Source organism: Parastagonospora nodorum (genome assembly GCF_000146915.1).
Source record: "Parastagonospora nodorum SN15 chromosome Unknown scaffold_15, whole genome shotgun sequence".
In the NCBI taxonomy this organism is placed as follows: Eukaryota; Fungi; Ascomycota; class Dothideomycetes; order Pleosporales; family Phaeosphaeriaceae; genus Parastagonospora; species Parastagonospora nodorum.
In genome coordinates, this window is record NW_001884563.1 from 462458 (window position 1) to 486577 (window position 24120).

The window sequence follows — 24120 nt, forward strand, 5'->3', positions numbered from 1 at the left end:
ATGGTCACATCGCGGTTAAAATTCCATAGCATCCGCTCCTTCTTCTCTCTCCCTCTTCACCCCCGGCTTCTCCTCCTCCATGAGCCCGCTCACAAACCGCCTGAAGTAGTCTACATACGGCTTCAAACTCGTCTTCTCCCAATCCTGCATCTTCTTCTCCCCCTCTTCGCCCTCCCACTCATCAATCTCCGTCAACAGCTGCGTGACGGTCGGTACACTCAGCGGATCAAACTCCTCGACTCTCCTCGTGTCGATGGGCACGCACACCCGCCCCGTGCCCGGATGAACGACAAACGGCGACTTGAGCAAATGGTTGAGTTTCTTCGAGACATTGGCGTCGAGGCGGGGATACGTGTATTCAAGCACGATATCTTGTTTCGCTTCCTGCAACTCCCTGGGCGATTTTGACAACGCGCCCGACTTTGCTAGCGCGTCGATGTCTGCCCATTTGCTCGCACTCGGACGCTGAGGCGACGAGTCCCATTTCTTCTGCAGCGCGGCGCGGAGCTGGGTATCAGGCAGGAGATTGAGCAAGTGTGCAGCTTTCTCATCAGTAGCCCAGGGATCTTGGTCTGCGAGGATGGCGGCCTGGAAGTGTTCTTTTAGGATGGCGAGACTGCGCTCGATATGGGGATGCAGCGGGCGACGCAAGTTTACTTTTTTGCCGGAGTTGTCGCCGCCTTTGAGCAGTTCCAAGTAACCCGCGATGCTCTTTCTGCTCTGGTCGTCGAGTTCGCGGGCGCGCTTGTCGCAGACCCAGGCGTGGGCTCCGCGGCGACCCGAGTATACCCAGAGAATGTGCTTGTAGCCAAAGTCCTCGCGTAGTGCGACGTCGATGACTTTGACGGCCATGGTGATGAAGCCCCAGCATTTGTGGCAAATGCTCGTCCCCCCGCAGCATGTTCGGATGTCGTCGTAATCTGTCATATCGATATCGAATACCAGCTCTTTCATAATGGGGCGGAAGGCACTGGCTTTCCGTACTGTTTTGCGATCGCGGGGGTTTGTGCTGTACTGCGGGCCGATTTCGAAACGCGAAGGGAGCAGTTGTATGCATTGTTTCCGTAGCAGGTCGGCGGTGGGAAAGGATTGGTAACGGATATAGGAGTCGTTGGGGAGGGTAAAGGCGAATTCGCGGTGGGCGAAGGAGGGCGTGGGTATGGGGGAGCCGTTAAGCCATTGGAAGAGTGGACGAAAGGGGAAGAGCCGCTGGTAGAAGGCACGCATCACTTCTGGGTCGGAGAAGGAGGATTTCGACGAGATCTTGCTGTGTATTGTTAGCTGCTGGTCTTGGTGGTGTTGCTTGTACATACAGTGGTGCGGGCTGTGACAATTCTTCTTCTAACTTTACTGCAGGTGCACTAGAAGGAAACTCTTCATCCGAATCCTCGTCGTCAAACAACTCTTCTAGATTGACCTTGGGCTTCTCTGTTGCGGCCGGACTGGGTGCATCGTCCATGGAGACATCCTGGATTTCTGGCTCAGATTTGACATTGTCGACCTGGGATGCAGTCCTCGAGGACTCATCTGCAGACGTAGCTTCTGGCGTTACGGAGTGTGGCATGTCTGGTTTATTCTCTGTTTCTGTGGGGTCCTGCATTGGTCTGACGGTGTTGGAGACATCGATGCTGGGAAACGCGTCGCGTGCTAGTTAGCGTGATCTCGCGGCCGCGTAAATTGGCAGATCAGCCAATCAGCAGTCAGCAATCGGATGCTCCTTCCCCGTGTAGTTTGCTGTCTTGACGTTATCCACGAGTACCTTTCCTTCACCACCGTATACCCAACAGGGTTTGACCTCGCAGAAGCATTACAACCTGGACGATGGTAGAGGCGGAGCTGCTATCTGGTGAAGGCTGGATATCGGATGAATCAAGCTTCTACGGTGTGTACTGAGCATTTCCAAGCTTCCAAGCTAGGCAGTTGCTGAGACCTACTCATACTCGCTGCCTCCGAAAACTCTCCAAGCCTGGATTCATGCCATGTTCTAAATCACTGACATGCTCAGGCGATGATGACGAGCAAGATCGCCTGCACTCACATTGTGAACGCTTCAATCCCAAATATTTCTGGTCAGCACAGAAGTCGGATCTGAACGTGGCACTGGCGCCATACAAAGCTCAATCCCAATACAGCGTGAAAATGACTGAGTTTTCTGAGTTTTCGACTGCCAACGCTACATTGTCTTCTTCCGCCTTTCCCATCGACCGCAGAGCGATGGAAGAGGCCAGACTAGCCAGACTTGGGAAGCGGAAGCGTGAACCCCCACCAGAGGCAGTTCTATTCAATCCTGGTCAAGGCTCTCCTGATGCATGGCAACTGGGGGAGTCTGCAGAAGACTTCGTCCGGCGTCTTCCTCCTCTGACAACTTCCATCAACACCTGCGCTTGGATATGGGCTCATAACCCTCACTTCGATGTCCGCGACAAGAACAAAGTCATTTCCCATCGTGCCGATGACTTCAGGAGCCTTGGGACTCAGCTACTCGGGGAATCGCTTCAGGCTCGCCAGCAAATACAATCCCACAACTTGCATGGACCGAAGGCTGCAATCACCAGATCACTTAACCAAGAAAGCAAAGACCTGCAGCAGCGTATCACTGATCTGGCCGTGGAGTGTGGTGTCCTGTCTGGAAAGGTAAGCAACACCGAACATTATGGAGCCTGATTGCGCAATACTGACGATTGGGATAGTGGATGCTCTTTCCCAAACTGGAGGAAGTCAATCAGGTATGGAAGAAGGTCGTCGAAGGTGTCATCAACAATCGCCTTGGTCCGACGGCGAAAGTTGCTCCGGACGAAGGCAAACCTGGCGACCGACTTATTTGCATATATACCAGGGTACGGAAACTGTCTGCGAACCCAATGATATAGATGCTGATAGAACCAAAGGACTTCAGAGATCAGGACGATGTCCTTCGAGTCCTTTTAGAGCTCGAGACAATGGGCCTAGTGAACTCTGGACGATCGATATATTACAAGTCTGATGCATTCACTTACTTAGACCTCTACAAACAGACAGCTTCAGAATATGGTCTGCAAGCGAGCCTATACACCAGCTTCAAGATGATGGCCGCAGCGAAAGCCGCAAAGGCAGAATCCTTACCCGGAAAGACGGTATCAGGAAAGACCTTGTCTGGCAAAAAGCAATCGACGTTGAACAAGTACTTCTAATGTGGCGATATGCGTGACGAGAAACCATTCTACGTCTACATTGCTCCTACTGGCAACGAGTCTAAAGTACTTACCGCGGTTGTTAATATATGGCTCAGTATCATACTTTGAGTCTCTGGCAAGGCGAGGGGTGTGTCCACGCGGTGGGCAATGATGTCCTCGTTAACCGCCTTTACTTCTCCTCAATACCGTTCACGGAGATGCAGATCCCTCAACATAAATGTTCGAATTGCTTTGAGGCTGAATTTGTAGTGCAAGATTTAATACTGAGCGTCCCGCAAATGCGTGCATTCCTGACACATGCCTCTGAGAGAGCCCAAAGCCATCGCTAAGCGTAGGGCGAGCACCATGCTAGAAAAAGTTGCGTAAGTCTTCAGTACAACGTAACAGAAACCTCTTGACGGAGCGACACCTTGTCCCGGAGCATCTTAGGCGCTACGCAAGTGTTTCAACGCATCCGGCCTGTGTGCACGTCCATCGGCAAGATTTTGAGCTCCAGAACGAGCTGGCAGTGCGTGCGACGATCCGCTGGATGTAGGTATCGTGCTCCGGTTGTCGCACTCCTGGCACGCTACTCTGCGTTTCCATTACTTGATCAAAAGCAGGCCCTGCTCGACGGTACACTCTTAGTCCGCCACTGACGCCCACAAGTCTTCTGTCAACCAGTGGCTGGCGGCGAGGTCCGAATCGTGTTCTGAGGATAGCTCTTCAAATCCGTTACCATGCGGCAGTGTTGATGATGTAAACCAACATGAAGTCACAACAGGGCGGACACACGCTACCTTCCTACAGGTTGCGGTAACGGCGGTAGAGTGATCACAGTAACGGCTCGGTGCCTGAGGAACGATCTGGCTTTTCCGGCCATCTCCGAAAGTGATAAGGACTGGTAAAGGAAGCTAGCAGACCTTCAGTTTTTCTTACTCGATAGCAACTCAAGCTCTCGAGTAGGCGTGTTGAGAGGTACGCTGGATGACAGTTCCTTAGCCTCCCCGGCGGCGTCGTCGGCGGCTCTCCGGTCGTGCGACATTGGCCGATATCACCCGTAACGAAGCGAGGAAGATGCCTCCATATTCAGCACAAGTACATCGCAAGACTGTTATGTCGAACAAAGAGTTATATTCTTGGGAATTTCAAGATTCCGGGGCGGTCGATAGACTTTAAACTGGGGCATGACGCTCCAGCCGTTGAACCTGCGCTAGTCCGCGTGGATCGATCAGGGTCTGGCGATATGAACAAAGCCACCACGCTTATCAGTGCATGAAGCACGGTCCCATACACTCAACGCCTACCGTCGGCGCGCACTGGATACGAAGTGTCCCTCCCAAGTATTGCCCGCGTTAAGTTCGGATAGAGCGTCTCTCATGCAATCATCTCGAGTTGACTCATCACCCATATTAGGAAACTTTCCGTGATGGAGTGTTGCGAAAGCTGCAATTTAAGGGCCGTTCCATTGATCTTCAAGCTAACCAACGGCAGCCAGGGTCGAGACACAAGGCTAAGGCGGTCTCGATAACCTCACATAATGGCTCGCACTACCAGATCCTATCGAGTAATGGATATAGCGCTCTGCTACCCGATGTACTACCGGCCCCTGATGCTACTTTTGGCCAGCCCGGGGTGGTGTCAGTGAGCTATCACTGTGTAGATAAGAATCTGCTGTACCCCAGATTTAGGCGTCACTCTAAGCCGGGGACAGCATTTCTTTGTTGCACAGAAGCACATTCTTCTCAGAAGCATAGCGGTGTCTTCAGTTGTACTCACTCGCCTGCTTTCTTTGACATCTCGCAAGACGCAACACCATACCCATCTTATCTAGTCTTATCTCTGTCTCACCCGAGTACGCCCACACGCCCGCACCACCTTCCCCGCGTTGCCGAGACCGGGCGTCTGTATATAGCTCACGACCGTTGAACCGGAACTAGCAACATCCTCCACGTTATTTCTTCTCTCGAGCCGACTCTTATCTCGAATTCAGTACAGTCTGTCAACATGGCTCCACACGCAACTACCCCTCCACCAATGCCTCATAGCCAGCCATTACATCCTCTCACAGTTCTTGCCTCATCAAGAGCAGTAGTGGCTGGCAAGCTTACTGAGGCCACAATCGTTGTATCAAACACTACTGGCAAGATCACCTCGATCTTCCACTCGGTCCTACCTGCGGCAGACTTCCCCGACGGCACATCTTACACCGACTACTCGCCTCATATCCTGCTTCCCGGACTGGTCGATGCCCATGTCCATCTCAATGAGCCAGGCCGAACAGAATGGGAAGGCTTCTGGACTGGTACCAGGGCGGCTGCCTTTGGTGGTGTGACTACTGTCATTGATATGCCACTGAACGCTATTCCTCCCACTACCACCGTCGAGAACCTTCACATCAAGATCGATGCTGCACAAGGCAAATGCTGGGTCGACGTTGGCTTCTATGGCGGTGTAATTCCAGGCAATGCTGGCGAGCTCAAGGCACTCGTCAAAGAAGGCATCCGGGGCTTTAAGGGCTTCTTGTGCGACAGTGGAGTCAGTATAACCTTTCACAACCTCATCCGGGCACGTGACTAATATACAAATAGGTTGAAGAGTTCCCCTGCATTTCGTCAATAGACATTGAAAAGGCCCTTACCGAGCTCAAGGACTCAACCACCACGCTCATGTTCCACGCCGAGATGATTCCACCCATCAGCGATTCCGTCGGCGACGACATTCAGCGCTCTAACCCTCCCATGGCTCCCAAAGGCCCTCTGACTTCTTACGACACATTCCTGCTCTCACGTCCGCCCTCCTTTGAGACCTGCGCTGTAGCCGAAATTCTTTCCCTAGCCCATCTTGCCCCCGACCTGCAACTCCACATTGTGCATCTCTCAGCCATCGAAGCCATCCCCATGCTCCGCGCCGCTCGCGCCAAAGGAATCAAAATCACCGCCGAAACATGCTTCCACTACCTCGCCCTCGCCGCCGAGGGCATCCAAGAAGGTGACACCCGCCACAAGTGCTGCCCCCCCATCCGCTCTCAATCGAACCAAGACGGCCTCTGGGACGAACTCCTGCAAGACCAAGCCGACGGCGTAATCCAAACCGTTGTATCCGATCACTCCCCCTGCACGCCTGAAATCAAACTCCTGCCGCCGCATCTTGCGCCGAAGAAGGAATCAACGCGCACAGAGGGACATGGGACGGATTGCGACTCGTGCGAGAGCTCGGATGGCGAGATGGAGGGTCCAGAAGAAAAAGGTGACTTCTTTAGTGCTTGGGGCGGTATCTCGAGTGTTGGCCTGGGTCTACCCATTCTCTGGACTGAAGGCACGAAGCGCAATCCTGACTTCAGCGTTGAAGAAATCGTGCGCTGGTGCTGCAAAAACACTGCGAAGCAGGTCGGCTTGGAGAAGAGCAAGGGCGACTTGGGTGTTGGGTTTGATGCGGACATTGTGGTTTTTGACGACGCGGCGGAGTTTTTGGTATGCTGACATTCGTACTATGTGTATGAATATGAGGTGCTAATTATTGACAGGTTGAACCTTCGACTATGCTGTTCCGCAACAAGGTCTCGCCGTATCAGAATAAGACGCTCAAGGGCGTGGTTAGGGAGACATGGCTGCGTGGTGAGCGGATTTTCTCAAGGGAAGATGGGTTTGTGGAGAAGACGGGCCCGGCTGGCAAGTTGTTGCTTGAGCCGAGGAAGTAGATCGCAGGGAAATATGATGAGATGATTATCTGAGGGTTGCATCGGAGCATAGCATATAGCATATCATGAGCATAGATGGCGTTTGGGGTTTTTATCGGGGACATACGCAGTACTAGCTGCGTAAAGGGGAATTACGCGATGTCAAGATCTTTACATTGCATATAGTGAACATGTTTCTTTGGTACGCGTTGAAGGCTGGTCTACTTCGCTCCGCGCACTGAAGTCAAAGAATCTGTGAGATAAGGCGTCGAGCGATGCCATGTATGCAAAACTCTTCCACCATGTCTCGTATCCGGACTCACAAGTTTGTATGATTCCGCGAGCACCGTTCCCCGGCAGGATCCCGACCCATACCAGGTCTACCCGTACTGTATGTACACTTTGCTTCCCAGCTTCACCCAACACTTCATCAAGACATCTAACGGGCGAAGGTCTACTCTTCACACCTCGCATGGACGGGTCCCACGACGTTTTGCAGGGCATCTTTGCGTGTATGGCTGCAGTCCTTGCCAGGAGCTGAAACATAGCTGCCAAAGGCCCCGTTGTACTGTCAAAACGAGGAAGGCTGTTGTGAAGGTTGCTGCTGGACACATGTAGAGGACATTTTGTATTGCTCGTCGATGGCGGCAATGGAAGTCTCGACGGGCTGGTGTGCTATGTTGGTCTTATCGTAGATCTCGCGCTCCACGATTCGGCGTGTCGCAACGAAGCTGGATCTGTTGATCTTGCGAAGGAGTCCGATGACTGTATTGTCACACGACTGGACTTGTCCGCATTGTCGTAGTACTTCGTGTGGTCGCCGTGATTACTGTCGGGGAAGGAGATCGTTCGCAACTGGGAGGAACGCGACACATGCACGCCCCCCCTTCCTCGCATTTCGCATGCAGCGTCCGCTCAAGAGCTATATAGATTGCTGGAAGACGTAGGTAAGTGCGCCAGCTGTGGATATGCCCCTTGATGATGATTATTGCATGACTTTGAGGTTGTCAATCTGTCGACTTTCTAGGTGGTGATACCGCAGGTGCCCATGTCTTGTTGTTATTGCACTTGATTTGAGTAGCAAAATTTTCACTTGGTTCTTCTTCGCCGGGTTTCACGAGTGTGACATGGCATTCGACGATAGACAGGCGCGCTAATATCTCCAATTGATTACTTCAGCGACTGTAGCTGACCGAAACAATGTTCTCGAATTGATTGTTTACGTCACGCATGGCAGCTCCACTCAGTCTCGAATCGTTGAAACATGCAGCAGCAAGCACACCCTCATCAATCTAATCATCGCACCGAACATGCTAAATGACAGCAGCCGGCGGGTTCGGATGGACGGGCAACAAGGGGCGGTCCTTTTGCGGTTGCCATAATCTTCCGATGCTTACGACTTCGAATTGATGTCACGCATGTGTGAAAGGAGGTCCGGGGTGCAGCGTAAATCTTGGGGTACAGGCAGTAAGAACTCAAAATGGTCGCAGGCAGTGCCCGTAGCTGCATGACAGGTACATTTGCCGGTGCATAATGGTCGGACGTCATGTGAGACTCAGGTCAACGGTAGGCACGTATGCGGGGCGGGGGATCGGATCATGCTGCCTGAAAGAGTCCAAGGCTGGCTGAGGATGTTTCGACAACTAGGGGCGCAGTCCAGAATTCCAAGCCGATATTTAGGCGATCGCCGTTTCACTAGCCAGAATCGGTCTCGAACGTGTCGACTCGTGGATCGTGAAGTCCAAGCTTTGCCGCGCATTGACAAGCAACGCCAAGTCTGGTCATTGGTGGTACAGAGACACTTGTTTTTCCTGGCCACATCGATCATCAATTCATCAAGGAATCCGGTTATTGTCTGGGGATCGGCAGCCTGCAACCGCGAGATGGAGACAGGATGATTCCGCCAGATTTGCAAGGCGATCTCGGGACTATCAATTTTGGTGACCCGTGTTTCAACATTACTCGTATGTCTACGAATCGCAATCTATGTTCGAACGTCTTCCATGCTCAAAACAGCGACATTATTGTTGTCGATAGCGACGACCTGAGCGGCTGAGTACAACCGCGGAAGCTTTTGAAACTGCACTAACGGCAACCAGCTCGGTATTTTAGACTACGCTCCGCAATTCATATCGCTAGGCGTATGTAAATCCACAATTCCATAGATTAGTTCTGCCTGTGTTGCCGTCAGTATATCCCATCCCTGGTATAGGCCCAGATCTCATCTATTCATCGGCAGATTGATGGGTTCCCACCAATGACCCACCCATATGCCTGGGTTTCGAAACACAAGCATCAGGCCAAGGGCCGATTTGCACGCCACGGCCCTCAAAGCAGTAGGACAAGCACTTGGCGTATATAAACCATCGTCTTGTCACTCTTAACAGGACACCAAGCTTCTCAAGCATTCCGTTCTCTACACCTCTACCAATCACACCTTCACTTCTCTAGATCCGAGATCTTCACTTTCAACAACTTTCAAAATGGTTGCCTTCACCTCCATCGTACTTGCCCTTTCCGCCGCTGTCGGCAGCTTTGCAGCCCCGACTGCTGTCGCTGATGCTCCTGATTTCGAGCTGACCGCCCAGCAACATTGTTCGTCGCCAGGACTACAACCCAGAACTACAAGACCAGCGGCAACGTCAACTTCCAGCCCACCAACAACGGCTACTCTGTCCAGTTCTCCAACGCTGGTGACTTCGTTGTCGGAAAGGGATGGAAGACCGGAAGGGACCGCAAGATCAACTTCAGCGGTTCTACTTCCGCCACTGCCGGCACGGTCCTCGTCTCCATCTACGGATGGACCACCTACCCTCTCGTTGAGTACTACATTCAGGAGTACACCAGCAACGGCGCTGGCTCTGCTCAGGGTCAGAAGATGGGCACGGTCACCTGCGACGGCTCCGTCTACGACATCTGGAAGCACACCCAGACCAACCAGCCTTCCATCCAGGGTACCTCCACCTTCCCCCAGTACATCAGCAACCGTCGGACAAAGCGCCCCGGCAGCGGCACCGTCACCACCAAGTGCCACTTCGACGCCTGGGCCAAGCTCGGCATGAAGCTCGGTACCCACAACTACCAGACCCTTTCCACTGAGGGCTGGGGCAACGCCCGGCGGTAACTCCAAGTACACCGTCTCCGGGCTCTTAAAGCGGCTCGATAGCCTGCGGCGCATAAATGACTGGCTCCGAGAGTCAGTCAAGGACAAGCACTGGATGTAGCCTAACATCGCTCTCTTTTCTTCATGTCTCTAGAACCGTTTTGGTCCAATTCTTTGACACACACTGTTCTTTGTATTATATCATAGCCCCTTTACTGAGAAATCAATCAAAATCTTGCTTTCTCCATCACCCTCACGACTTGACCTATTTTGATGTGAAGCGCAAGATTTGCCATGAAGAACCCTTTTGTTTTAGCATCATGATGTCTTCCCATCCCAATGAATCCATATGCACGTGGAACAGGATTCTAGGCTCATCATGAGTCTTCCACATCTTGATCGCCTCGCCAAACGTGATACCTTGCAAATACGCTGGACCCTGTGAAGGACTAATTGCTCACGAGCATTTCAAAATGAGACAAAACCGTCCCCCTGAGGATTGCTACATGGTCATTGACTTTCATTGAAGGTGGTCACAAGCCCAATCTATCTGTAGCAGTGGCACAAGCTTTCGGCCAGAAGCGATGTACTCTGCCAGCATCCGGAACATTCGGCTGGGTATGTACAAGTAATTTTGCCGCTTTTGCAGCTTGTCGTAGGGAGTCTTGACAGGAGCATGCTCTGCAGTACAGGAACCCTGCTTTAGCCTTTCTTCCATTCCAGAGCACGCCATCTGTAAGTTTGAAAGCCACGTTGACAGAACCGTGCTTCGGGTCAGGCCGAGACTTCTGTCTAGAGCATTCGACCACCATACTTTCGGCTGTAGTCAACCGCCATGTGATGTAGAATTGCTCGTTGGTATGGTACACTAGGGCTTATACATGAGTATCCAACACAGCGTCAACAACGGAGAGCTTGCCCCCCAAAGCTGGGGTAGATTGAAAAATGCCCCTAGCAAGCTTGAAGACAGCCATGGCGCCAAGGCTTGTCCAGAACAACTCGGTGAGACTATTCGGATCGATTCGTGGCTTTTTCAGGAGGAAAGAACATGGTACAGGCCTTGCGCTGAGCAAGGTTTCCGGAACAATTAGCCGTCAATTTTGGCGAAAGGTGCACAACAGCGTGTAGCGGTTGAATTCTTCTCCAACGAGTGGAGTGCAGATTTCATCCTTTTGATTTGCACCCTTGTGAACCAAACTACAACACGACGTCCCTGAGTAGACTTATGGAATTCCGACGGATTAAGCCTCAGCAGCAATATGTCCTGACTTCCTAAAAAAAAAAGTGCGTTTAATTCTCAGTTCCGTCATCCCTAAGCACCGCAAGTCCACACTATTGAAGAGACTGGAAGGCTCTGGGTAGTGTCTAGCAACCTGATCTGCTCGCATGCACCGGGACTGCGTCTTTCAGCAGAGATGCGTGTCTGGGCAAACTCGCGATAAGATGTTAGCCAGCTACGGGAGCTACTTGAAGGGTCCAAATCTCCTTGGCCTGAGGATTCAAGGCCAGGTACAAACTTGGCTCATCGTCCAGTTGCATCCATATAGTATTTGCTGGGTTAGTGTGCAATCCTTCTAGCTTGCTTGTCACAGCCGTGTTCGAAACTTTATGCCGGATATGCATCTGCACCAGATGCTGTGTGACGGTTCGCAGGAAGCTTCCCAAGTCTCGGAATGAGGCACCTACGGAGTGGCAAAAAGTCGCCTTAGGCAGACCAAGCGCATACAAAAAAGACAGCATTTTAGCAAGATGATGTTGGAATTCAGTTATCGGTCAACAGGCCGATCCCAGCACCAAGACATTGAGTTTTCGCTAATGTCAGCACAGTGACGCTAGGAAACGTGGGCATTCTCCGTGATACACACTATTTTCTCACCGTGCCTGACCCGCTTAACATTGATGCCTGGCGCAGTACACTTCGTAACAAGATTTTGGAAAACGGGTATCTAGCTTCGGAAGAACACCTTGAAGATGTTCAACGAGATTGTGCGTTATAGTTTCGGTCTCTCATGTCACACAGAAGCGACCGGGAAACGCCTGGGAAGTGAGTGCATGCGCATTCTTTCAATAGCGTTGGTGTCAAACTCTATATACGGACCTCGTAATAAAAGCCACGTTACCTACATTGAAAATTTCTGATTTTGTAACGACACGGGGGCTGCCTGCTCATTGTGGATCACTCAAGGCAACTCGACGACGTGACGTCCAATTTGGGGATTTACAATTCGACTCAGAAGCAGTCATTGAGGAACAAGAAGAGCTCATTTAGAGGATAAATATGAGAATTATGCAACCCACTGGTGAAGCGCGTCTAGTACACATGTCCGACGTGTCGAGATTCTGTCTTGCAGCACTTCACATAACATGCTCTTCTATCTCGATCCTTGTCAAATATTCTCTTCTTTGTGCCACTTCCGAAAGTCACCGGGGTTTGCAATCATGATCCATGCTTTGTGTTCTAGTGTCAAAGGACATCCTTTTCCGCGTCGTCATGTGCCCTTTTCCTCTTCTCAAAAAACAGCATGCTAATTTTGCTACTCCAGAATTCCAAAAAGACCGGGCATGTCTTCGCCGGTGCGAGAGGCCTTGGCCGAATACGTAATGTACCTAAACCTTCCCTCCTTTCTACAGCATATTTCTTCCCTGGGCTCCAAAAAAAGGAGGTAATCGACATCGATATTATGGTTCTCGCGTTCTCGAAAACAAGCATCGAACCACTCTATGTTTCTCTGAAGTACCAGCCCCAAGATCATACAGCACAAAGTTTGATGTTTCCTCGACTTTCTCCAAAGAAAACCCCTGGCATGGACATGGGAAGCGAGTGACAAAGTCGCGACGAAGAGTCTCATGTTCCTTCGCTATAGGTCTGGACTGCTGTGTATATGAATCCTTCCTGTCGCTCGTCCTCGTCTCTCCCAGAGTCTTATCATATGCCAAATTTATTCAAAAACAAAAGAAGATGAATCATGTCTTCTCTCTCCATCCTTCTCAAATCCTGGCAACCCACAATGTATGTCTAGCGGCGCGTCGCTGGTCCCAAAAACTACACAGTCTCACACTATGCTGAAGAAGATGTCGGGCCTCAAATAACACGTTACAAAGACACATGGGCGTCTGCCCACCTCCGCGAACAAATGGATTCGAGAGTCTTCACATGTGAGCTCCCTCGCTTTTCTTGCAACATAAAACGTAGCCTGCCGAGTGGCGATGAACTCAGGTCCTCGTCATTTCAATCACCTTTCTCCCAGGAAACCAAAGGAAAAAAAACAGCTACAATCTCCGTATATGTGTGTCTCTGCTCTTCCAAACACACACACACATACAGCAGGGCTGAATGTTTCTCGTTCTAGAACCGCGGTGTATAGATACCAACTTCCACTTCTCTCCGGCAGATGTCTTGCCATGCTCTACACTTATTTTGGTGTCTACCATAGAATACTTTATAGACTTTCATGTCTTCTGGTACCAAACAAATTGGTCGACTAACACCCCGTGTCGGACCAGAAAAAAAAGACTAGATCAGACTATAACTTGCGTGGAAGAGATTGAACGTCGATGTAAATACACCTGAACGAAAAAGAAGGATGATCAAAGATGCAGAAGATCATTTTGCAAAAGTTCGTGCATGAGGTGCCATGTCCGACAAGAAACAGCACAGTCATGCACATATCCCGTCTCCATATACAAATTCAATTCTAAACATCAGACAGTTCCAAATCATCACCATCGCCATAACACGACTTCCAGATTGCCAACAAAAGAAACGTCATCCCATTTTCAGTGCCCAAACCGAGCCTATATACACCGATTCAACCAACCCATGCAATACTCCCCAGAATAATATCATACAACACGTCACCAACAACCGACGCGCACCTCATTACTCCTCTATCCCTCTCATACTCTCCATTTCATTCAACCCGTCAACTTCCCCTTCAGATCGCCCTTCAACCCCCCGTCAAATCCACCCTTGCCAAACCGATACCCAAAGCTTACAGCGACCGCCGCAAACAAGCCAATGCACAAGAGCGTCGGGCCCCACTTGTCGTGATACACGACGGCCCTCCTTTCTCGGATTTTGCGCACGCGCCAGAGGTAAAGGGAAGCGCTGTAAATTAGGGCGACGCATGCTATGATGGTGAACGCCCATGCGGCCGCGAAAGAAAGCGTGTCGCCAAAGTTGAGCAGCGTGGCGGCGATGGAGCCGATGAGAATGGAGAATTCGAGCCACGAGAGGAAGGTGCGTTCGGTGGCGAGTTGAACTTTGGGTTCGACGCGGACGGGGACATGGATGCCTGTGGGTTGTTAGATGTGTTTCTTCATTTGTAAAGTCAGAAATGTGCGACTTACGCTTGCCCTTGGGCGCCTTGAAGCGCTTCACTTCGCCGGCTTGTTTCCAGGTCGGGACGCCCAGTTGGAAACCGCCGTCGCCAACATCGGTGGGTGTAGGCTTGGGAACGATGGCGATCAAGCCGTTCATGACTGTACTGCCAACGTTGGTAGCGGTCCGCTCAACCCACTTTCGTGCGTAGCGAAGACCGCCTTGCTTTTTCGCCTGCTCATAGTCCTCGTCCTCATCTTCACTATCCGAGTCATAGATGGGTGTAGTCGTCGTCCCGGTTGCGACCAGCAGCAACACGCTCCTCAATGTCTAGTGTGTTGGGGTCGTTTGCATTGGTCAATGTGCCGTAGTCGCGTTGACGGTCCATCTCATTTTGCTCCATGGTGTCACGAGCCGATCGCAGTCTCGCTAGACGAGCGTCATCCTCAGTACCGTTGGCAGCTGGGAGGCCCACGACTGCGTCTTCTTCGTCACTGTCGTCATCCAGGTTGCCGCTGGTGCTGATGTCGTTGCTCGCGCCAGGGTCGTTCGATACCAAACTTGTGGCTGACAGGCTTTCGAATGTCAACATCCATCTGAGGATACCAGTAGGGAATCAAGTGGATCCTCGTTGGGTTCAGTGTCGCTGTGCCGTGGATGTACTTGGAGAACTTGGGCACTGCCTCGACGAGGTGAGAGGAGGTAAGTTCGCGGATCCACTGAGGGGGGTCCTGTCCAGCCTGGGTCTGCAGCTTGACTTCGAGAACCGCATATGGGAACAGCTCCTTGTCCTCGGCGGGAAGCTGCTTGAATGGCCAGTCGACACCAATGTCCATACGACGCCAGTTGTCACCCGCACGCTTCTTTCCGTCGAGATTGTCTTCGCGGGTCATGGTAAGCTCGGTATCGAGTGATATACGGACGCGAGCGTCACCAGGCAGCTGGAAAGCGGTTCGGTGGTAGAAGGAACGAGTCACAGGTCCGAGTTTGCGGGTCAGGCAACGGTACTGGATCTCGCGGGCGAGCTGCTCATCCGAAGCGATGTCCTTCTCTGGTCTCTTCTGCTCCCTGCGCTCTTTCTCAAAGATCTGCTCAGGCTTGAGCTCGCCACGGAGGTAGGCGTTGAGGTTCTTCTCCTTGATCTTGAAGCGCGCTTTGACCGACTCTTCGCCTGTCCAGTCCTCACGATGCGTCTTTCGCTCGACGAAGATGGTTTCGCTCTTCATTCCGCCATACCATCGCATTCTTATCGCTTCGGCGCCCTCTGTCTTCTTAAGACGACCTTCGTATAGCTCCCATGTATCGGTGTTATCGAAGTAGATGGACGTGATGGCAGTATCCTCCTCGTTGAACTCCTTGTTGGGGTTGAAGACCAGCACGGGGAGGTGCTTTAGGATAATAAGCTTCAGCTCTACGATGTTGTCTGGATGCACCCAGTACTTGGTGGTCTGGCGGACAAAGTTTTGCTGCTTGCCGCCGGCGCCCGAATCGCCCTTGATGGGGTTGCCGCGCGTGCGGACGATGTCGTAGAGCCGCGATAGCTTGAGGACATAGGAGTCGTAGTTGTCTTGGAAGAAGGGCTTGCGCTTGAGACGGGCGGCGAAGACGGGCTTCAGGAACCAGCGCGTGTTTTTCTGCCGTATATTAGCACCCGCTGATCATCACCACACCCGCTGTACACATACATCATGCTTCTTGATGATCTTCTGGAAGCCCGTGTAGTTCAGCTGCGTGAACTTGGCCAGGTCGTGCACATCGGCAATGATCTCGCTCAGATCCTCCTCGAGAATGTCAAAGTCCTCCTCGAAGTCACCACCGGGAGTCTGCTGCGACCTGTTGACGGCCTCGGCGACCTCGCGCTCCGACGATGCTATGCGGCGGATGATCTCCTCGGCCTTGACGCGCTGGAAGGTGTAGACCTTGTCGAGCTCCTTCTCGAGCTGCTCGATGAAGCTCTGCTCCGACTTCTCGTCCCAGATGTGGTGCACGCGGAGGGCGTCCTTAAGGCCATCATAGTCGATGTAGTAGAAGATCCACTCTCTGTTCTGCGACGTCTTCAATTGCTGGCCGAACCTGCGCGCTCGCGTTAGTTCCCGTTGACATTACAGCATCGCGCCATGATTGGCGTGTATACGGCCGGGGTTTACGGACCTCATGCCGGGCGAGATGTGCGCGACTGCTCGCGAAAAAGCTGGGCGGGAGGAGCAAAAAGAATGAGAGAGGATGTTTGAAGCTTCGCACCAGCTCAGCGAAGGACAAACGAGCTTGCAATGGAGCTCCCCGCGGGCTGCAATGCAGAGTCTGGGTGGAGCTTGGACTGGACGCTGATCTCTCAGACGCTCTTCGGTCGCCAAGTGCAACCATTGAGAAGGGCCGCCCGGGCCCACGTGCGGTTATCCTTAGCAGCTCCGCCTGGGAGACCCACGCTGGACCGTCAAAAACAAAGACGTGCATCTGTCTTCCTTGCACTTTGCATGCGAACTCTCCATGTCGCTGCCGTCCCATCCTTCGTCAGCCGCGCATTGGCGAATCACATTGGCCATGACGTCGCTTGCCCAAGCGCTGTGTAACCACGCTCGACCATCTTCACGGGAGCCAGAACGAGCACCAGGCTGTACATCTCAGCACATGCAAATGTCGAGCCATGCATGTACTCGACATTTGTCGACTTGGGTAACCAGTGTTATGAGTCTTCTAAATGTACTAAACAATAATAGAACGACCGCATCGCACCGGCGGTCACAGCGTTACCCATGTCATCTCAAAGGTTGTTGAATCAACATCAACTCACGGACAATTGCTAGCAAACATTAAATGAGGCTGACATTCGTGATCACTTTTATTTGTTGGTTGGCAGAGCGCATCAAATCTGAGGAAAGCATTTGACATTGTCGTTGACTATCCAAAGGAACAGAGCTGCTTTCTCAGTACAAAGGTTCCGTCAGAGTTGTTCCCAGCGGATTCCGCGCCGGGCAAATATTCATCGAAAGCAAAATCCAAACTCCATCCAGCGCCGTGCTTGTGAGCAATGCTCGTTGGGTATCGAATAGTGGCGCTATAAAACGTATATAAGGAAAGACAGCGTACTCTGACACTTGCAGCAGCGGAAGGCACGACCTCTCGAAGGCCTATGGCTGCGGATGACCTCTCAGCGAAACCCACGGTGACGCCATGTTGTTGGTGGCAGCAAGGGATGTGAGACACGCATCACATCCAGACATTCGATCCGAGATCAGCACGCCTCTCAGCCGCACGCCGCCAGCTACGCATCAAGATCCCGCAAGGGATGCGGAGTGTCGGTAGGAAATGTTGTCGCCGGACTGACGTGCTGTGACGACTCTGGACTGCTATTCTTACTCGACTCTGGCGTCTGTGTGGGCGATCGCGACACGATGTAGAGATCTTCGTAGGTGCCCAAGATCATGTGCTTCCACTTGGCGGTCCTGGGCAGCCCGACGTTGGCGACAGAGACCTTGAGCGTGGGCTTGTCGGCATACTTCTCACGCTCGTCGGGGAGCATGAGGTCTTCGCCTAGTATCTCGAGCCGGCTGTTACCGCGGGGAATGGGCTTCTTGGTAACGCGCATGAAGTTGAGGTTGGGTTCTGTGGACAGGCTTGTTAGAGAGGGCCATGCGACGAGTCGGCAACAACATACCTCGATCCAGCTCTTCACAGAGGTCCTGTTCGGTCCTGACTTCGAGACCCTTTGCGCCCGAGCGATACTTGTAGACAAGAATAGATTTATTGCCGTGTTCGTCAAGGTCAAAGAGGCTGCTAGCCTTACTGGATGAGGTGCCGGAGGTCGACATTGATTTGAAGGTCATACTGTCGTCTTGCATTCGGACGGCGGCCAGGGAAGGTGAGGCTGAGACTGGCGGTGGTGAAAATAGGGCTTCGGTGAAGGATAGGCAGCGGCGGTAGAGGTCTCGGTTTGCGAAGGCGTCGTTTGTGGTTCACAAACTGGTGGTCAGGGCCGCAGGAGTTTGTATAGTAGCAGCGCGTTAATCTGGTGACTTCTCGAAGGCAGAAAGAAAGCGCGGGTGGAGTGACGGTCTCGGTCATCAAAGCAATGGGAGCAGCGTCACACAAGTACTGCGCCTCTGCGAATCCGGCCTGATGCGAGCGAGACGTGGCGGAGCACGGATTCGGCCGATTCGCTCTCTTATTGGGGCACTGCCGGAGGTGCGGGTGATTGGCCGTGCTACTGCGAGGTGACGTAAGCAGCGAGTTGCACGATGAAAGCTCGCTTCTGCGCGTTTCAGGCACTTGTTTGTTGTAGCATCTGCAGGCGCGTGCGCAAATGGAAGTTTGACTGCTGGGCGGAACATTGCTGGCGGCGCAAGCATCTTTTGCAGGGCTTCAAGAGCCACCGCGTCCTACGCCCGCTCTGACCGTTGCTGCACAGGTCGCGTGGCTGCGGGATATTCTCTCCAAAAGAAGATGCATCACCTCCGAAACGATATTGCGAGCACCCAAGGCCGCGCTCGAGCTCTGCATGTCACCTGCGCCGGCATGGCAGCGACGCCATTCAGGTGACAAACCCTGTTCCCTTGCCCTGGGAACCGCACCTCGGATCGACACGCTTGATTGCTGTCGCACTCATCACACGCAGGCGTCATCTGGATCGTTGCTCAAAGCTCGCTTCCGGTTTGCTCAAGCTGTAGGACTCCTGGACGCAGGAACCCATCGGAAACTTGTAGCGCGAAGCTATCCGCTCCTCCTGAGGCTGGCGAGAATGTGCAGTGTGGCCCTGGGGCTGTCCGAAATTCCCTCAAGCGCAAGTGATGCGAAATAGTCCCAGAGACTGATCAACCATGCGGAGTCTGATATCGTCACCCTGTCCATAGTTACACAGATCTAGTGCCGCTGGTAGCCTCGTCGATCTAAACAGACTGCACATCTCAAACATAATATACAGCCATGAGCCTCCAGATCCAAATCTGTCGTCGAATCGAAGAGGCGTGGGCGCAGTTCTAAGCATATACAGGGGTAAGTGTCTCCAGAAGGCACCAGCAGTTCAGCCACTCCCACTCCCGCATCCGCTTCCGCATACACTAGCCTTTACACACCTTTGCCCTTTGCGCCTACATGTCATGAGGCTCTCTGCGGCCTTATTAACTACCAGCGATCCTCCCATCAACCCTGCACATACTCGCGCTCACATCTGATCGCCCCGATTGTCAAGCTGCCGGCTCAAGCCCATGCAAACTCGCGATACATCTCAAGCTAACGCGCATACCGTCAAGATGCTACAACCTCCGACTGCGCCCAACTCACGCCCGCTGAGTATCATGACGACGGGGACTTCGGCGACACAGGCGGACAAGACGGGGGAGACGTGGAAGATGAGCGTCAACGAAGACAACTGCTGGGAAGACCTGATCTTGACCCTAGGTATGTATAGCTTTCCTAGTCTGCCGTGCATAGTCGACTAGTCAGGGGACGCTTGAGAAAGCACTGGAGGATCGTGAAGCTTGGTATCGTTGGAAGCTTATCTCACCGTTCGCGACCGATCGAAGCCCGCCACGTCGCCCATGTCGTACCCACAGCTACGACATCAGCACTAAAGCTATTCGAGGACACTTGCCGCGGCATAGAAGCGCGGTGCCTGGATATGTCCTGCGAGACCAAAAGAGTCTTGAAACTGCACGATGCGCATTTGCAAGACATAGGACCCCTGCTGACTCAAACATCACAGATGGCGGCGGCATTCGAGGCTACTCCAGCCTACTCATCCTCAAGCAACTCATGCACGAAGTCGCCGAATGCGAGCGCCGATTACAAAGGGACGAAGGGCCCGTCGCAGGCAGCACACGGCAGAAGTTCGACGAGAACGAGCTCCTACCATGCCACTATTTCGACTACATGTACGGCACAAGCACGGGCGGTTTGATATCGGTCATGTTGGCGCGACTTCGCATGACTGTACCGCAGTGTTTGGATATCTACCGACGCGTTGGTCACGACCTGTTCGGCCACAGGAGGAACATTTTACCGCTGGCCACCAAATACCACCATAAGCCGCTGGAGAATGCTGTTCGGGAGATTGTTGCAGAATTCTGTAAGAACCATGAAGACTGCGATGGGGATGACTGGCATCCATGGAGCCCTGAAGATGATGAGCCAGTCGCAGCGCCAGCCAAAACACCAGAGAGCTCGTTGGCGAACTCATCGATGTGGTCCGCGACTGTAACCAAGCCCAAGAAGCCAACGGAGCGGATGTGTCAGTCGTAAGTACTTCTCGCCTCGTGATAGAGCCTGCATAGCTCTGCGGCCTCGCAATTCACTGTTCTTGGTATCTTGCGGCGGTGAAGCTATACAGTCAACTCTATCACTCAACCCGAATAACCGCTGACACACATAGTATCTGCCTCACGGCAACCCACTCTGGCCAGATTGGCGAAGCCTACCTGCTTCGATCCTACAACCACACCTACGACCAGAACACTTTCCCACCATGGGCCTTGACATACAACCAGGGCGCAGACAAGCTGAAGATATGGCAGGTCACTCGAGCCACCTCAGCAGCGCCATTCTACTTCGACATGCTCGTGGCAGACATTAAGAATGAACGAACGGGCTACAAATATGAAAAGGTTGGCTTCAAGGATGGCGGAATTCGCGAAAACAATCCTTCATTTGCGGCATACAGCGAACATGGTTCTATGCACGGGGACGACTCTGAACCAGGACTTCTTTTATCAATAGGTACAGGCCGGCCAAATACCGAGAACGACGGTTTTGCTGCGATATGGCCGGGCCCTCTGGGGAAAGTCAAGCTTCTTCAGAAGTGGAGCGAAAAGTTTGCAGTCTTCAAGAATGTGCTCTATACAAGTACACTGAAGGCGAGAAGCAGCACACCAACATGCGGATAATAGCCAGGGGTGAGCATCGGTGGTACAAGCGACTAAACGTCGACAAAGGCCTGCAAGATCTCAAGCTCGACAATTGGGAGAAGGGCTCATGGACAAACCCCCAAACTGGCAAGACAGAAGTCGTCAACGGAGGCCGAACACTCTCGCGTATGGAAGCAGCTACAGATGCATACCTCTCCAGGAGTCACGTGGAGAGTCCTGGCGGCTTCAAAGAATACCAGCCACCTAAGATCGTCCTGCAGCAGGTGGCTGAGCGCCTGGTCCGACACCGCCGGCTGCGCGAGGCAACCAAGGCAGACAACTTGATGCGCTGGCAGACACACATGGGCCAGTGGCTCACTGGCGAGCTCAAGCCGGAGGATGCCATGGTTGCCCACCCTGAGCGCAAGGAGAAGAAAGCATCACGAAACAAGGATGCCAAGTCGCGATCACGGCCTGCGACGCCTCCACGGACCTGAAGCGCCACACCTACTTCCTGTCTGACTTTCCTGCGCACAAAAGCATGGACCCTGTTTCACGAAGATTTTCAACAATTCGCCAACCATGGCTTCAGTCCTCGCCTCACACATCGCTACCGCGCGCCCGCGTGCAAAATCCCACACCACGATCCGCAGGCTCGGCTTGACAGACGTTTCAATTTCGAAATTGTTTACCCTCTGGTTTTCAATTCTATGGCACATGTACACAACACTCCTCAGCATCGGCGTTCAGCAAACATATCATCTCATTTTCGGCATAGCGTATGGAGCATCTCAGTCATATATATACCCTCCGCGGCATCGATAGCATTGGCGTTTTTAGGTGGGAAGAAAGCGCATGTCGGCGCGGAAGATACCATTTCGTATAATCTCACACAATCTAGAGCATTTTTTTTGGATAACGTGAGTTATTTGTGGGTGTGGATGTGAGATGTGGAGATGTATGATAGTGAAGTGAATTTGTTGCATGACCAAGTTTGATTGGGATCAAGTCCATTGGTTCTCTCTACATGGTGAGCCACGACCTCATCCACAGCACTAGCGAACCACAGTATACATGGAAAAATCCCCAACGTCCCTTACGCAGGCAAGATATAAAAGCTCGCGTACACACTCTTATTCTTTCTTCACTTCGCACGTCATCCCACATCTCGCCGCACATCTTAAGTATTACACACCATCCCAACATCTCACCGCACATCTTGAGTGGCTACACTTTATCCCACACCCATCACAACAATCCTACAACCCAGGGTCGTGGAGGGGTGGGCTTGAAGGGGGATTGTCTCGCGAGGAAGGGTTGTTGGTGTTTGTTGCTGGTGCAGATATTTTGTGGCTGGACGGGTCGTGCATAGGTATACCAATCAAGATATATATATACTCTGTGTTATATGAGCTTAAACAACTGCCCTCCTACCTTATCCCATTCATCATCCCATCTATTCTCGCTCTCTTTCAGCGCGCCTTCTTTCAGTTGCTTGAGTAACGCATCGCTTTCACCAAAGAGATCGATGAGCTGCTCGGCTAGTTGCTGTGAGCTTTCGAAGCCCTTGCCGTTGACGTTCTCTTTGACTAGTTCTGGCCACGCCTCGAACTTGCCCCATCCGACGACAGGCAGTCCAGCGCCAAACATGTCGACGACTTTCATGGGTAGGTCCACGCCGGATGAGGAAGTGTGGAGTGATACACCAAGGTCCGCGGAGGCGAGAAGCAGGGCGTAGTCTTCGGGTGTGAGCCAGGCTGTTAGGATGACGACGTTGATTAACTTGTTCTCTTGGTTGAGCTTTCGTATCTTTTCGAGGTAGTGCTCCTTCTGAGGACCTTTACCAGTGATGATAGCCACGATTTTTGGCAGATGGACTTTCGACGTGGCTTCGGCAGAATACTGGCTCAGCGCCTCAAGTAGTAGGGAAAAGTCCTCGTCCGCGGTCCAGGAGGTGGAGCTAACGATGAGCCTCCAGGGTGTTTTGGACGAAGGTAGTAGATCTTGTGCATACTGTGCTGTTTCGGGTAATCGAGCAAGGAATTTAGCTTTCTCTTGGGAGCTGATAGGTCTGTAGAGTGACGCTGGACGGTCATGCAGGGCTTGTGCAGTGACGCCGTAGTCATCTCTCAGCACCCGTGCCATTGCATTTGTTACTGTGATGTGATGTGCTGCGGCTTTCGCAAACAGCTTCTCATACAAGGCCGAGATTTTGACAAGTGGATGCGAGGCACCTAGCTTAAGCGCGAGAATGGAGTAGCCGAAGTTATGCCAGTCGATAACAAGGTCAGTGTTCCGTAAGAAGCACAGCAGACCTGCTACAGCGAGAGTTGGGATTGATGGTGGGTTCTGCACAAACATCCATCGCGCAGGACCGCTTCTATAGCCCAGTGCTCTCCAGAGTGAATAGACTTGCCAAAGCACTTTGAGTGGCGCTATGATAGGGAAAAGCAGTTTACTGCTGGGGCGAAGACTTTCCGGTGCTGGGACCAAGGGCACGACTTCAATCAAGGGGTTCGAGACGATGTCTGGATGTATCTCTGACTCTGCACATGACTCAGCATCTAGAATTCATCTCATCTATTTGACCACCGACCTTGATAACCGATCAAAAACACTCTGCCACCGTGTTTTGCGATGCTTAGAGCATGATACTGCATGCGGGGAGATCGTCCAATGTCGCCCAAGACAAGAATCTGCACCGTCCGGCCCTGCTTCCATCTCAGAGCCGTTTTGCCATCTTTTGTCTTTACTTGGATTTCCTTCCCATTTTCGTCGACGTACTTGATGGCCTTGTCCTCGTACGGGTCATATTGTTTTGGCAACGTAAGCAACAAAATGGTAAAGAGCGTAGAAAGAGCGACTATGCCAGTCAAGACAGCCGAGAAGCCGTTGTTGAGCTTTTCGTTGAAGAAGTCCCCCAAGCCCATGGCGGCGAGCTGGAGTCGAGGTTGGTGTGAAGCGAGCAATCAGGTTGGCTGGTGCAGCCGCGTGCGTCACGGGCAGGGCCTAGTGCCATTGCGGAGGGC

At 52.4% G+C, this 24120-nt stretch overlaps 11 protein-coding genes across 11 annotated transcripts; 7 read left to right on the forward strand and 4 right to left on the reverse strand.

Annotated features, from left to right (window-relative positions):
- Positions 1-15: 15 nt before the first annotated feature.
- Positions 16-1564, reverse strand: SNOG_09645 (hypothetical protein; the record flags this gene model as incomplete). The annotated part of the gene is made up of 2 exons (XM_001799882.1): positions 16-1267; positions 1314-1564. The coding sequence occupies 2 exons, from the start codon at positions 1562-1564 to the stop codon at positions 16-18; spliced, it is 1503 nt and encodes a 500-aa protein (XP_001799934.1).
- Positions 1565-1821: 257 nt separating this feature from the next.
- On the forward strand, positions 1822-3170 carry SNOG_09646 (hypothetical protein; the record flags this gene model as incomplete). The annotated part of the gene is made up of 4 exons (XM_001799883.1): positions 1822-1882; positions 2006-2634; positions 2691-2837; positions 2871-3170. The coding sequence occupies 4 exons, from the start codon at positions 1822-1824 to the stop codon at positions 3168-3170; spliced, it is 1137 nt and encodes a 378-aa protein (XP_001799935.1).
- A 300-nt stretch (positions 3171-3470) lies between these two features.
- Positions 3471-4669, forward strand: SNOG_09647 (hypothetical protein; the record flags this gene model as incomplete). Its single annotated transcript, XM_001799884.1, has 3 exons — positions 3471-3535; positions 4099-4130; positions 4647-4669. The coding sequence occupies 3 exons, from the start codon at positions 3471-3473 to the stop codon at positions 4667-4669; spliced, it is 120 nt and encodes a 39-aa protein (XP_001799936.1).
- Positions 4670-5159: 490 nt separating this feature from the next.
- On the forward strand, positions 5160-6852 carry SNOG_09648 (hypothetical protein; the record flags this gene model as incomplete). Its single annotated transcript, XM_001799885.1, has 3 exons — positions 5160-5677; positions 5764-6625; positions 6679-6852. 3 exons carry the CDS (start codon positions 5160-5162, stop codon positions 6850-6852), a joined length of 1554 nt encoding a protein of 517 aa, XP_001799937.1.
- Positions 6853-7133: 281 nt separating this feature from the next.
- On the forward strand, positions 7134-7372 carry SNOG_09649 (hypothetical protein; the record flags this gene model as incomplete). The annotated part of the gene is made up of 3 exons (XM_001799886.1): positions 7134-7160; positions 7192-7222; positions 7245-7372. The coding sequence occupies 3 exons, from the start codon at positions 7134-7136 to the stop codon at positions 7370-7372; spliced, it is 186 nt and encodes a 61-aa protein (XP_001799938.1).
- A 1942-nt stretch (positions 7373-9314) lies between these two features.
- Positions 9315-9955, forward strand: SNOG_09650 (hypothetical protein; the record flags this gene model as incomplete). The annotated part of the gene is made up of 2 exons (XM_001799887.1): positions 9315-9418; positions 9439-9955. 2 exons carry the CDS (start codon positions 9315-9317, stop codon positions 9953-9955), a joined length of 621 nt encoding a protein of 206 aa, XP_001799939.1.
- A 2945-nt stretch (positions 9956-12900) lies between these two features.
- Positions 12901-13094, forward strand: SNOG_09651 (hypothetical protein; the record flags this gene model as incomplete). Its single annotated transcript, XM_001799888.1, has 2 exons — positions 12901-12944; positions 13037-13094. The coding sequence occupies 2 exons, from the start codon at positions 12901-12903 to the stop codon at positions 13092-13094; spliced, it is 102 nt and encodes a 33-aa protein (XP_001799940.1).
- Positions 13095-13849: 755 nt separating this feature from the next.
- SNOG_09652 (hypothetical protein) lies at positions 13850-16798 on the reverse strand (the record flags this gene model as incomplete). Its single annotated transcript, XM_001799889.1, has 7 exons — positions 13850-14229; positions 14285-14517; positions 14576-14770; positions 14817-15889; positions 15941-16328; positions 16407-16446; positions 16708-16798. The coding sequence occupies 7 exons, from the start codon at positions 16796-16798 to the stop codon at positions 13850-13852; spliced, it is 2400 nt and encodes a 799-aa protein (XP_001799941.1).
- Positions 16799-17124: 326 nt separating this feature from the next.
- On the reverse strand, positions 17125-18282 carry SNOG_09654 (hypothetical protein). The gene is made up of 2 exons (XM_001799890.1): positions 17911-18282; positions 17125-17858 (listed from the first exon to the last, which is right to left on the reverse strand). Exons 1-2 carry the CDS (start codon positions 18092-18094, stop codon positions 17518-17520), a joined length of 525 nt encoding a protein of 174 aa, XP_001799942.1. The 5' UTR covers positions 18095-18282; the 3' UTR covers positions 17125-17517.
- A 1219-nt stretch (positions 18283-19501) lies between these two features.
- On the forward strand, positions 19502-21588 carry SNOG_09655 (hypothetical protein; the record flags this gene model as incomplete). The annotated part of the gene is made up of 4 exons (XM_001799891.1): positions 19502-19649; positions 19954-20485; positions 20620-21089; positions 21134-21588. The coding sequence occupies 4 exons, from the start codon at positions 19502-19504 to the stop codon at positions 21586-21588; spliced, it is 1605 nt and encodes a 534-aa protein (XP_001799943.1).
- A 907-nt stretch (positions 21589-22495) lies between these two features.
- Positions 22496-24021, reverse strand: SNOG_09656 (hypothetical protein; the record flags this gene model as incomplete). Its single annotated transcript, XM_001799892.1, has 2 exons — positions 22496-23655; positions 23754-24021. The coding sequence occupies 2 exons, from the start codon at positions 24019-24021 to the stop codon at positions 22496-22498; spliced, it is 1428 nt and encodes a 475-aa protein (XP_001799944.1).
- Positions 24022-24120: the final 99 nt, after the last annotated feature.

Excerpts from the sequence above, each read along its gene's own strand:
- SNOG_09654 (XM_001799890.1), bottom strand. The coding sequence starts at position 18,094 with ATGCAAGACGACAGTATGACCTTCAAATCAATGTCGACCTCCGGCACC. Across the intron at positions 17,859-17,910 it reads CTGTGAAGAGCTGGATCGAG|AACCCAACCTCAACTTCATG; the intron begins GTATGTTGTTGC and ends GCCTGTCCACAG.